At 45.0% G+C, this 13,621-nt stretch overlaps 1 protein-coding gene across 1 annotated transcript; it reads right to left on the bottom strand.

The window, feature by feature from the left end:
• Positions 1-6,574: 6,574 nt before the first annotated feature.
• ASCL4 (achaete-scute family bHLH transcription factor 4) lies at positions 6,575-12,531 on the bottom strand. The gene is made up of 2 exons (XM_084955500.1): positions 8,165-12,531; positions 6,575-7,884 (listed from the first exon to the last, which is right to left on the bottom strand). The coding sequence occupies exon 1, from the start codon at positions 10,436-10,438 to the stop codon at positions 9,917-9,919; it is 522 nt and encodes a 173-aa protein (XP_084811626.1). The 5' UTR covers positions 10,439-12,531; the 3' UTR covers positions 6,575-7,884; positions 8,165-9,916.
• Positions 12,532-13,621: the final 1,090 nt, after the last annotated feature.

Consider the following 13,621-nt stretch of genomic DNA (forward strand, 5'->3'; position numbering starts at 1 on the left):
GCTGGTTGCCACGGGAGCCAAACATGAGGCTAGAGGGTTAGAACTTCCAGCCTCAACCCTGGCCCTTCAGGAAAAGGAGAGGGGCTGGAGACTGACTTCAATCACCAGTGACCAATGAAGTAATCATACCTATGTAATGAAGCCTCATGAAGACCCAAAAGGGACTCAGAAAGCTTCTGGTTGGTGAGCCAGAACTCATCCATGTACCAATAGGGTGGCACACCCCAAATGCCACAAGGACAGAAGCTTCTGTGTTCAGGACCCTTTGGGACCTCTCCCAGTTATCCGTGTCCTCATCAAGCTGGTCATTTGTACACTTTAATATCCTTTGTAATAAACCAGTAACCTAGTAAGTAAACTGGCTTCCTGAGTTCTGTGAACCACTAGTAAATTCATCGAACCCAAGGAGGGAGTGATGGGAACCTCTGATTTACAGCCAGTTGGTCAGAAGCACAGGAGACCACCTAGCTTCAGTGGTATCTGAAGCTGGGGAAGTCCTTTGGACAGAGCCCTTCACCTGTGGGCTCTGATGTTATCTCCAGGGAGACAGTGTCAGAATTGATTTACATTTGTAGGATACCCAGTCAGTGTCCACTGAGAAGCAGAGAATGCTTGATGGTATTGGAAAGCATAGACCTTATTTGAGAGTGTGAATGAAAATTAACAGGAGGGGGGGGGGAAAGAAAGAGGAGTTCCCCGGTGGCTCAGCAGGTTAAAGATCTGGCATTGTCACTGCTGCGATGCAGGTTTGTTCTCTAGCCTGGGAACTCCTGCATGCTGCATGTGCAGCCAAAAATTTAAAAAATAAAAACGAGTTCCTGCCATGGCACAGTGGGCTAAGAATCAACTGCAGCAGCTCAGGTCAGTACAGAGGTTCAGGTTTGATCCCCAGCCCAGCTCAGTGGGTTAAAGGATCTGGTGTTGCCACAGCTATGGCTCAGATTCAGTCTCTGGCCAGGGAACTTCCATGTGCTGTGGGTGCAGCCATAAAGAAAAAAATAAAATAGATGTTTTAAATAAATTTTAAAATAAATAAACTGGAGTTGGGAGGCCAGAAGGGGGAGCTCTCATGCCCTACCACTTGCCATGCTTTGCAGACCCAACAGTAAGAAGGTTACTACCTTCCTAGCCAGGAGGAGGAAGGAAGAATTGCTCCTGGCCCAGTGACAGCTGATCCAAGAGGGACTGTCACAGCTCAGCCAATGGAAAGCTGCTATACTAGGAGCTCCCAGTTTTCTCCTTTGGATTCTTTGTGACGGCCCCTCCAAACTTCCCCTTCTCTTCTGTGAAAAGACTCATCTCTATTCTCCCCAAAGGAGACCAACAGATGAACCGCCCAAACCCAGTCAGTCTTACAGTCTCAACTGTAAGAAAGAATACATTGCTGTTGTGAATTTCAGAAAGACTGGTTACACATTAGAAGCCTAGTTTGTAACTGTTTCCATCATCATACTTAAGAATTTAATCAATATCAAGTGACTTTATGCTGAATAGAATTTTCCTCAAATTGGATAGGGTAGCTGTGTTTCTCTGCAAAGCCATCCCTCACTTCCATTAGAAAATTGATTTGCACATGGGTTAATAGTGATACTAGCACTTTTTAGTTTGTAGAGATCTTTTACTTAGCCTCATTCCACCTTGACCACAACTTCGCGAGATGGATTAGGAGTTACTATCCTTAATTTTCCAAATGAGAAGATAGGTTCAGAGAGGTCGTGTCACTTGCCACCCAAGGAAGCACAACCAGTAAGTACTGAAGTCAGGACAGGAATCCAGATCCTTCCCACTTTGTCCAGGTGCAGCCTCTGTGGGGAACACTTTGCCTTCCCTTCAGATGTCAAACCAGAGTTACATCAGGAAGTGTTCTACGTTCTGAATCAAACTTGGTTCCTGTGACTGGGAATGGAGGTGGATGGGGGTCCCCCTCTCCAGCCAGGATCCCAGTTTTTTCCACTTGTCCCTCGTTTTCTTAAATGTGGGCTGTGAGTTGAGTAACCATGGGTCTCAAACAAGAAGGGCTTACAGGGAGACTTCTGTCAGTTTTCAGATAGGCTGTTCTGATTGAAGTTTGTTCAGTCATTTGAATCTTCATGGCCGCTTTAGAACAGTAACCGAAGACATGCTGGTTGAAAATAAGAGGGAAATGTAACTGAGTTACAAAAATCCTGGCTTTGTTTTTCTTAGCCTTAGTGCCAACTGAAACATATTTATACTTGTTTGACCCTCTTCTCTTCCTAAAGTTAAGCTCCATGTAGGCGGTCAGGAAATGTTTGCTAATGGATGAATGGATGGGTGGACAGATGGATGCATGAAGGCCAACCCGATATGGTTTGCTCCCACTTCTCTGGATGATATGTCACTTAACGTCTCTAAGCTTCAAGTCCTCATCTTTAAAATGGGAACGATATGTAACACATAACTCAGAGGATGGTTGTGAAGAACAGATGAGACTAATACACAGAAGGGCTACCCTGTCGTCTAGTAGGCCTTGGAGAAATGGCAGCTGGTGACGAATTTCTGTCATTAGAGGTCTTTTAAGAGAAAACAGATATGCTTCTACCCTGCATGGTCTAATCCTTCATCTCCCCAAAACCCCCAGGGTTGAATCAGGTCATTTCCCAAGGCCCTTTCTAGTCCTAAGACTCTGAGATAGGATTCCTTCTTGAGAGATGTTTCTACAGTCAGGAAAATGAGACATATCTTCAGGAGTGGCCCCCTCAAAGCCTGCTCTGCAGGCAAAAACTGGTTTGGAGAGTTTCAGCCTCAGGAGGCACTTCCTTCTGCTGCATCTGTGGTTTCATTTTGGCCATGGTTAATGACAGTGAGTAACCCAACATGAAAAGGCTGCTGACAGGTTTTCAGCAAAGGCTACAGCTAAACAGCTACAAAAGGATTAAAAACCAATCTCAACACCCAGAGAGCCTGCACAGGAAACACATACACAACTCAGCGATGATAATCAGAACTGGGAATGGTTCTAGGGTTTCATGGACCAATAAAGAAAATATAAAGCAACGTCAGGCCCTCTGCTGGCCTCCCCAGCAGCCTGTCCCCCTGATGTGGAGATGAAAGGGCTGGCGATGGCTGAAAGCAAAGGGTCAAGAAGGGGTAGAATCTGCCTTTTTAGTGATCATTCTTCCGAGAGACGGAATCCACATTTCCATCCAAAGTCCCATTCCCAGGGTGACAAGTGGGCTTGTTATCCATTTGGGGAGAAGACAATGATAACTTCGGGGGCTTTGAAGAAAACCTTTGTCTGGACAGAAACCACTCAGAAAGCTTTTGAAAAACATCATCTGAAACCATGGCTGACTTGGTTATAGTTGAGTAATGCTGACTCATCCTATGAAATGCTTTCCCCAGCCTGGTGGAATTTTGCTCTCAAATTCAGGTAAGGCTTATTATAGCACCTGGAGTCAGGAGGATGCGCCCCAAGTTCAAGTGCCCTGAGCTGAGGTCACATTACCCACAGATCAAAAACGGCTGGGCCAAAGGAGCAGACCCCATCTCTCCAGATCTAGATAACTGAAGGGCATCTTAATTCTACTCACCTCCAAACCCTGTTTCTTTTTTCCTAGGTTATTTTATTCTTCTTCTCATCTCCAGATAGTTTCACAAAGGGGAGAAAATACTCTTTTCTTCCTTCTCACCAGCTCTTGATCTAGTGCATTTACATACCAGTTGCTTTGTTAAAGCTATTCTGCATGAGAATATTTTTTAGCCCTAGAAGCTACAGAGAAAAAGGAAGTTAATAAATTATTGAGCATCTCTTATTTGCTGCCAGACTCAGGCATGGTGTGTTGTATAGATTATCATTATTGAATATAACAAACCCTGGCAAACTTCCAGAGTTACTTCTAGTCACAAAACTATAAAATATGAAAGAAATAAGAATATCATTTTAAAAAGATGTTTGGCTGCACTTGCAGCACATGGAAGTCCCCCGGCCAGGGATCAAACCCATGCTGCAGTTGCAGCCTGCGCCACACATTTGCATCAACACCAGATTCTTCATCCACTGTGCTACACGGGAACTTCCTCATTAAAATTTTTATGTCCTCAAAAAAAAATTTTTTTAAGGACTTTTTAAGTCATTAAAAACTTAGCCCAATGTTTTTTTAAACCAGACAGTACCTAAGGAACAATATTAAACCCATAGGTCCTACTTTTGGCATAACCGTCTTCTCATTTTCACGGCTGCACATGGCAGACTCTGCTCCATCTTCACTGTTAAAGTGATTTAAACACTCCTTTTCATCTTAACTGGTTATCTTCCAACCCACTGCCTTCCTGGTACCTTAATGTTTCCAATACCTAGGACTTTCACCTCCACCTGACTTCAGGCTCCTTGTAGCCTTGTCACCTGTCAGCCTCTGCGTCAACTAGAACTGTCTCACCTCTGACACCTGAGGCTCAGAACTGTCTTTGATATACCATCTTTTCCCCTGTCTGGTTTCCCTTTATATCACCCCAGCTCTCTTCTGTTCACCGTGAAGCAGCTTGAAAGGGCTGGTTTACCTCTGCTTTCCCATCCCATCTCTTTTATGCTCTTGTAAAGGTCTCTAGTGATCTTTTAATGGCCACATCCAAATCCTCTCACACTCAAACTCCCTCCTGACACTTCTGATTTGCATGATGCTGCCACCCACTCCCTCCTTATAAAATGCTATCTACATTTAAGTGCCGTGATCTCACACCAGCCTGATTCTCTTCCAACCCCTCCGTCCTCTTCAGAGACATTTCCTCTCCTGCCACTCCTTCAGGGTAGGCCTGCCCCGGCCTTCTTCTCTCCCTGGGAGATCCCATCCACTCCTGCTACTACCTGTATGTGTGTGTCTAACCATCTACAGCTGCCCTTGACTTCTCTCCGGCCACGTTGTCAGCGTTTGCAGCTGCTTGTGAACCAGAGTAGCCTTTTGCTATTTCAAACCCAGCATCTCCCAGATGAGACTTGTACCTTTACCACCTGGTCCTCTCTGGGTTCCCAACTTCAGCTGATGGGAACTCCCTAGAGTCGTCTCCAACTTCTCCCTCCTCCTCTTCATCCCCAGCCCCATCCTCTGAGGGGCCAAGACCTACCAATGCTACTCCCACATTGTCCCCCAACCCGTCCCCTCCTTCCCCTGCCCACCGCCACTGCCTTTGTTTAAGCCTTCATGTCCTCTTTCTTAATTACTGCAATACCCTATTGATCTGCTGCTTCCTGCCACTAGAGTGATCCCCAGCCACAGCGCTGAACAGTTAACCCTCTAAGAAAAAAAAAAAAAAAAAAATCAAGACTTCCTTATTACCTAAAAATAAAGTTCAAGTTTTTTGAGCCTGGCCTCCTAGAACTTTGTCTCAGCCATCATTTCAGCTTCTCTTCTCCAAACTCCGGTCTCTGCCTTCTGGGCAGGAATCCAGTAGATCTCCCCTCCCCTCAATCCTCTGCCTGGAGTTGTTCCCCTTGGATTCTGTGTCTGAAATTCTCATTCCATTTCCACCTGTCCAGTGCCCCATCCCCCAGAGCCTTTCCTCCTGGTCCCCTACTCACCTGAAACTAGAACAAATTCCTCTTTTCTCTGTATCCTCACAGCGTTTTTCATTTTTGCACCCCAGTTATAACACTGATACCCTTTTCCCCCCACATATTGAGGTGAAATGGGTCCATTTTTCCTCCAGATTGCAAAATTCTTCAAAGTCCACTCAGCAAAAGATTGTGCAGCTTCCCCTTTTAAACAAATGAAGCATCATAATAGCAACTGGGACTCAAAAAACAGTAAGCTGCAGCTCTGGGACTGGATCTGTCTAGTGGGAAAAGATGATGCAGAAACACAGAGCCACTGTAACTATGAGGCAGGAAGTGGTCATGTTTTACCAACATTTGTCTTGCCCAGCCTAAGACTTTGCATATGACAGAAGAATGGCATTTCCTAGCTGGAAGTCCTAAAAAAATCATGCAGTCTAATCTCCATGAGCATAGGGAACTGAGGTCCCTGAAGTTAGGGACTCGTCCAAGGTCACCAGGTCTGTGAGAGACCAAGCCCTAGGGCACCCTCTCCTACGCCCCCACTGCAGCTCCTCCTTCTTTGCCCCCTCAGTGTTATGAACCACAGGGAATATTCTTGCTTTTTCTTTTTTGGCCACCGGAGGCATGTGGAGTACCTGGGCCAGGGATCAGATCCAAGCTGCAGTTGCTACATAAGCCGCACTGTGCCAGGTGCTCCCAAGATGCCACTGATCCCGTTGTGCCGCAGCGGGAACCCACAGGGAATATTCTAAAAGTGATACAGCATAATCAATGGATATGCCTAGGTTGAGTGTCCAAAGAAACAGGGAAGAGCTTGAAGGACTTGTAAATGTTTCTCCTTTCCAGGCATCATTCCCATAAACCCCCCTGCTACTCTGTTGCTTCTGTATAACCTGTTGGTAGTTCATTTTGTCTTTTTTGAGAGTCAGACTGTTCCATGGTTAATTAAGTGTTCAATTACAGGAAAGGGGAAGATCGAACATTTTAAAAGTTCTCATTCCTGGATTGAAATGCTCCATCTGTAAACCATCAAGAGAGTTCCAGAAAAACTACCTGATTTAAAAGTTACATATTTGAGATGACATTTTATTATTGTTTTTCCAAAAGGTTTCTCAAAATCATTGCTTTAGTCTCAGTAGGACTTTAAACAAACCACATTAAAAATCACTCAAGGCATTTTATCCAGGAAAAAAAAAAATCTCCTTTAAAACTGCCTTTGTCCTTTTCTTTATAAACCACTCATGTCAGCAAGGTATATTTATTCACACATTATATACACATATTTTGAAGAAGTAAATGAAGAAAGAGTCTTTATTTCTTTTTTCCTGCATTAAAAGCAACCATATAACTTGTACAGATTAAACAAAATATGCTCCTTTATTATTATTCCTGCTTTAGAAAAGAGAAGGTCAAGATGGCCACCCACTGGCTGGAGCAAAATAAAGGAATGAAGAGTTGTTACTACCACCCATCAAAGTCCCCTAAAAAAAAGTCTCTCAAGGTTCTCCAGTTAACAACTTGGTTAATTAGCCTCTCCTCCAGGAAAGTAACAAGGGTATTTCCACCCCCCCCCTTTTTTTTCTAATTAGGAAATACATCTCACTTATACTCCCTTCACTGAAACCCCCATTTGAAATAAGAACCTGCCTGGAGAACAAAATGGCTACATTACAAGGGTTGGTAAGAAAGTAACCAAATAATGGGTAAGAGAAAATAGCTGCTGGAGTTCCTCTGTGCCACTGCAGGTTAAGTGGGTTAAGCAGCTCCATTTGCTGCTGTGGGGCAAGTTTGACCCCTGGCCCAGGAACTTCCACATGCCGCGGGCATGGGCAAAGAAAAGAAAAAGAAAAAAAAAGAGAAAAAAGGAAAAAGTTTGGTGGAGAATCATTGCACAGCATTTATCTGAGCAGCCAGAAACAATAGAATCCCATTATAATTCATCATTACAGGGAGTTCCCATCGTGGCGCCACAGAAGTGAATCCAACTAGGAGCCATTAGGTTGTGGGTTCAATCCCTGGCCTTGCTCAGTGGGTCAAGGATCCGGTGTTGCTGTGAGTTGTGGCGTAGGTTGGCGGCTACAGCTCTGATTTGACCCCTAGTCTGGGAACCTCCATATGCCATGGGTGCAGCCCTAAAAAAGACAAAAAATTAAAAACTCATCATTATAAATATTAGTAGTTATACATTTCAACATGGATTCGGTATTATTCTACCGGTGAAGTCATGTCCCCTAGAACCTTACAGTAGAAGGCAGAATCCTATTAGAATGTGGTTTACTCCATCCTCCTGCTGAAACCCTGAAGAAATCACACTAACTCCATCTAGAGATCACTTCTAACCAGGTTTACTCTCCCTAGAACTAAAAGATATAGCACTGGAGTTCCCGTCGTGGCACAGTGGTTAACGAATCTGACTAGGAACCATGAAGTTGCGGGTTCGGTCCCTGCCCTTGCTCAGTGGGTTAACGATCCGGCGTTGCCGTGAGCTGTGGTGTAGGTTGCAGATGCGGCTCGGATCCAGCGTTGCTGTGGCTCTGGCTTAGGCCGGTGGCTGCAGCTCCGATTCAACCCCTAGCCTGGGAACCTCCATATGCCGCGGGAGCAGCCCAAGAAATAGCAAAAAAAAAAAAAGACAAAAAAAAAAAGATATAGTACTGTCTCCAAGCACTAACGCTACTAACTTAATCATTGGATTGTAGCTTGCAGATGGTGAAGGTCTTTCAACTACACTCCTGTGGAATGGTCGGACAAAGACGAGGAACCTGAGCTGGAGGGGGTAAGTAGCATTTGCTCAGTCACCTAGCTAGCCAATGACAGGGCAAGGAGAGCATGGTCAGGGGGAAAGCAAGCCTGGGCTTTGGGGTCAGGCCAACTTAGGACGGGCCCTCAGCCCACAACCTGGGCAAAACATGTCACCTCTCTGAGGTTACATTGTCTATCACCTTCGCCTGGATCTTTATAGAAATACCAAGGAGTGCAGCGGACTTAGGAAAGCATGCAACATTTCCTTGAAGTCTGTTCTGGAACCCAGCTTCCAGGCCATAAAATATGTATAATTTTTTTTAGCCGTAAAATATGTATAATACCCACCTCTCAGATTTACGAGAATATAGGACAAAATGTGAAAAGCGATCGATAAAATTTCTGGCACGTAAAAGGTGTTCACTGCTTATTAGCTTCCCTCCATTCACACATCTGTAGAAAGGGGGTAGTAAAAGCTACCTCAGTGCAGGACGTAAGCGGAATAATACCTGGAAAGGGCTCACCGTTGTTAACTGTTCTTTGTCCTTGTCCTGCCCCACCCCCACCGCAACGCTGTCTCCGTGGAAAGGGAAATTCAGCTGTACCAAAAGACAACTTTAGAGAGGAAGCTTATCTTCATAGGTCCAAAAGTATTTGACTTAGCTACTGAATTTATAATTGTTCCTCAAAAAAAAAAATTAAGTATTTTTAAAAGCTCACCCAAGTCAATAGACAATTTCACTAGACCTGGAAGCCCTCAAGGTGATGAAAGTCTGAGAATGTCCCAACTCAGTCCTTCCTACTCAACCAGCTGAGCACTTCGTTGTTTTGTTTTTTTCCTCAAATCAAACTGTTGCTTTAACCAAAGGTCAAACAGAGTGAGAACTACAAGGGGGGATGCAAAGAAAAAAAAAATGGAAAATAGGCAAAACTGATAGGAAAAAATGAGTTTTCATAGAAATCCGAGTTCTCTGCCAAAAAGATTACTGACACTAACATACGTTGTTATGTGTTAAATGCTATGAAGTGTCCAAAAGATCCCTTCTTGATAAAACAGGATGTTTGAAACATGTAATGTCTTTTCCAGCAACGCCATTCACACACTCAGGCAACTGCACAGGCTGGGCACGCGGCGTGCTCTGGCGAATGTGCTCTCAAGTGTCAGCTTAGAGTCACCTTCATCCAAAACACGGTGTCAATGACATTTCTCATCAATTCCCGAAGAAACGAATGTAGGAAAACGACCCTTTCATCTTAAAGGCTGTCATTGATTTAGTGAGTTTTGGAAGGTCCTCCTTTGGTTTTGGTTGGATTTGTTTCAGTATTTACATCCCGAATTTACCCACCTCGCTGACTGGGCAAATTCCCATCGTTTTCTCCCCTTTGAGGCGTTGAGGCTGGTACAGTTTGTGTTTGTGAAGCACCTTTAAGTTACAGGCACATAACCAATAAAGAGGGGTGGGACTGGGGATGGAACAACCAGAATGTCAACATCTTTTTCTCCCTTTGAAGTACTCGTTTCTTTTTCCTAAGATTTAGTTCTGGAGAGGAAAAAAAAAAAAAAAAAGCAGATTGCAAATGCAAACCTCCGCCAGAAGTAACCTTAGACCGGACTCCAAACGCACGCGGAGCCGCGGGCGTGGGTCCGGGCCGGCCCGGCGCTCGCTAGCTGGCCCCCTCCTCGGGCTCGCTGCTGGGCGAGGGGGCCGACGAGGCCTTGGACTCGCCGTCGCTGTTGCATTCGGCCCTGCGCGGGGGGGCGGCGTCGGCCGCGCCCTCCTGCCCCCGCGCGTGGCGCTCCAGCAGCTCCTGGAGGTGCTTGATGTAGCAGATGGCGGCGCGGAGCGTCTCCACTTTGCTGAGGCGCTTGTCCGCCAGCTCGCGGGGCAGGTGATCTCGGAGGCGCGCGTACCCCTCGTTCACGCAGCGCACCCGCTGCCGCTCGCGCTCGTTGCGCTTGCGGAGAAAGGCGGGTTCGAAGGCGCCGTCCAGCGGCAGGGGCAGGTAGGGCCGTCTCGGGGCGCAGCCGCCGTGCGTCCGCTCCCAGCGCACAGCGTCCAGACTCCAGGAGACCCTGAAGGGGTCCCGCAGAGGGAGGCGGAGCAGGGACCCTGGCACGCCCACGGGCACCGGGCGCAGGTGGTAGGGCAAGGTCAACAGGCCAGCCGGTTTGCGTTTCTCCATCATTCGCCGAAAACAAACAGATCACCCCAGAGATGAATCTCTCAGCAGAAGATGAGACTGAAAATCTTCAAAGCGGGGTTGTTGGTCCATTCAAAGCAGCGGGCATAGCTGGGCTGCTTCTGGAGAAGTTTCTGGGGCCGGAAGGTAGGTTCCAGAACAGGCTTCAAGGAAACGTTGCATGAGTCCCTAAGTTCATTGCACTCCTTGATATTTTTATAAAGATCCAGGCGGAGGTGATAGGCAAAGACTCAGAACCACCCCCTCCTCTAATCCACACTTCAAACCCCCGTCTTCCCTTCGGATCGTCTTCTTTCAAAAGATAACAAAAGGGGTTCCTCTGCTCCGTCCCCTAGCCTGGAAATGTGAGCGCACACCAAACACTGAGTAATCTCCCAAAGCCACCAAAGCTTTTCAATTACTGTTAAGTCCACCGCTCTGGGTCTTCAAGAGCATGGGAATCCTCAAGGTTTCAACCGCTCCTCCCAGGAACCAACAGATCTCCTGGCGGCTGAGCGAAAGTTTACCAGAGGCTTTCTCCTTGAAAATCAAAACTTGACTGCCCTTTGTGGTTTCCGGAGTCCAGGGCTAATGGAAAGAGCTTTTAGACTGTTTGCAAACTTACACTTGCTCTTTCATTTCTGGAGAGGTGGAGAGAAGGCCTCATCAAAGGGAAGACTGCTCCCTTGTGGTTATAGAATGTGTCAAGTCAAGGAGGACTCCAGGGAAAGCTTGAGGGTTTTCTTCTCCAAAACCAAAACTTTTAAAAACTCAACTGGAATTTTTTTTTTTTAAGAGAACAGGCAAGACATATGCTTTAGCAACGCGTATAAGGATCTGCATGTTATTGTGCAGAACGGTGAGGGGGTGATGTATTTGTTGCTTTTAAAGAGCACATCAAAAGACCAAGCAGAAACAAACACTTTTAGCCTGTTATTTCTCATGGTGCTTACTGTAAACACAGTTTAAACACTGCTTTCCGACCTCTCTAATCCCAACCAGGATATAAGGACATCTCTTTCCATAGTGTAAAGAGTATATTTCTATTGTATTTTTTTTTTGGTCTTAAAAAGGTGTATAATTTATTTTCTCCCTTGGGGGTAAAAAAGCAACATTTGAAAGGTAGAGAGACCCAGTTCCAAGGAGAAAGGATGATGGCTTTGAAGACTTGTCTTTTTAACACACAAGCAAAAAATGAATAATTAATCCACCGTGTTGGTGAAGGGCTTTGAAGATGAAAGTGTCATTAAAATCCAACTGTACTGGTTAATGTCAAAGAATGTGTTATCACACTGAAAAATCACATTTCCTGTTCTGCAAACCAGCACATTAAAGGCAGCTTCTACTTTAAAAGTCCAAGTTAAAAACAAGAGAAGCAAAAACCCCCTACGTTTATGACCAGACTTTCTGCCTGTTCCTCAGGAGCCAAGGTGTCGCCCTGACATGTTTTTTTGACAAGTCCTATGCTTCCCTGTTTACTCTAAATGATCTGCCCGAAGCAATTGGAAAACCACTTCCATCAAGGCAAATAAAATAGAAATAATTATTGCTTTCAGGCATAAGTTAGTCACCTTTTAAAAAGCGCAGCTCCGTTTGAGGCTTGTACCAGCAAACAAACAAATATGTCATCTTGATTTCTCAGTAGAGTTGAGACCTATCAGGAGAAAGCCTCATTGCATGAAAAGCCCATCAGAGAGGCAGAGAGACTCTTAGACTTTAGGGAGCTTTTTGGACATGTCAAAGATGTTGGCCATTATTCTAAGAGTAATGGGAAATAAATGGGATGTTTTGAGTAGAGGTGACATGCTAAGATTTTGTTTTTCTAAAAGATCACTGTCTGCAGAATGGAGAGTAGACTGGAGGGGAGCAAAAGCGAGAATAGTTAAAGATACCATCTTTCATCCTCAGATTGCCAAAAATTTAAAAGATCACTAACATTCAGGGCAGGCAGGGATTTGGGGATGGGGTGGGGGCATAAATTGTTACAAGCTTTTGAGAAAGTAACTATTAAAATTGATGGTGCACGTGGCAAATCCTTTGACCCGGAGATTCCCTACAATGTTATCCTGCAAAAATAAATACACCAGTATAGATTTATATGTACATTAACACTCACTGCACCATTGTTTGTAGTGATTAAAACAAGAGAACACATGAAAATAGCCTGAATGTCCATCAATAGGGAGTGGGCTAATACTTTTAGGATATTATGCTATCAAAAATAATGAGTAAGGGAGTTCATGTTGTGGTACAGGTTTGGCCCTAAAAAGCAAAAGAAAAAAAAAAAGAGTAAGATTTATATGTAAGAACTTATAGAGATGTCCATATTATGTTAAGTGAGAAAAAGCAAATGGCAGAGTAACATATGCAGCATGAACTTAAACTACTCTGTGTGAGGTATGTGTCTTTACCTGTGGTTGTGTGAACACAGAGAAGGAGGTAGAGAGACACACACTAAACTTTTGTCATTAGTTGCCTAAAAAGAGTGGCATTGGGGATGGAGGTGGGAGTTGTTCATTTTTCTTTTTTTTTTTTTGTCTTTTTTTTTTTTTTGTCTTTTGTCTTTGTTGTTGTTGTTGTTGTTGTTGTTGGTATTTCTTGGGCCGCTCCCGCGGCATATGGAGGTTCCCAGACTAGGGGTTGAATTGGAGCTGTAGCCACCGGCCTACACCAGAGCCACAGCAACACGGGATCCGAGCTGTGTCTGCGACCTACACCACAGCTCACGGCAACGCCGGATCCTTAACCCACTGAGCGAGGCCAAGGATTGAATCCACAGCCTTATGGTTCCTAGTCAGATTCGTTAACCACTGAGCCACGACGGGAACTCCATCTCATCTAGTGAAGTTTAAAATACTAAGATAAAATGTACAGAAAACGCAAATGATATCCTGGTCTGACCCAAATCAACAGATTTAATCATTATGAAGTTCTTGGACTAGGTGTTCTGGCTTCTTAAATTCTGTCTCTGAGGAAGAAATATCTAAGGGATTTTCTTCCCCTAGTAATACCACAATCAAAAATGATCCGATGCTGGAGTTCCCATCATGGCTCAATGGTTAACGAACCTGACTAGTATCCATGAGGATGCAGATTTGATCCCTGACCTCGCTCAGTGGGTTAAGGATCTGGCGTTGCCATGAGCTGTGGTGTAGGTCACAGACAAGGCTCGGATCCTGGGTTGCTGTG

Source organism: Sus scrofa, chromosome 5 (assembly GCF_054392235.1).
Source record: "Sus scrofa isolate SSC_HxYL_T2T_F1_AM1 chromosome 5, Sscrofa_HxYL_maternal_Yorkshire_Landrace_v2.0, whole genome shotgun sequence".
Taxonomy (NCBI): Eukaryota; Metazoa; Chordata; class Mammalia; order Artiodactyla; family Suidae; genus Sus; species Sus scrofa.

Coding starts and splice junctions, on each gene's coding strand:
- ASCL4 (XM_084955500.1), bottom strand. CDS start 10,438: ATGATGGAGAAACGCAAACCGGCTGGCCTGTTGACCTTGCCCTACCAC.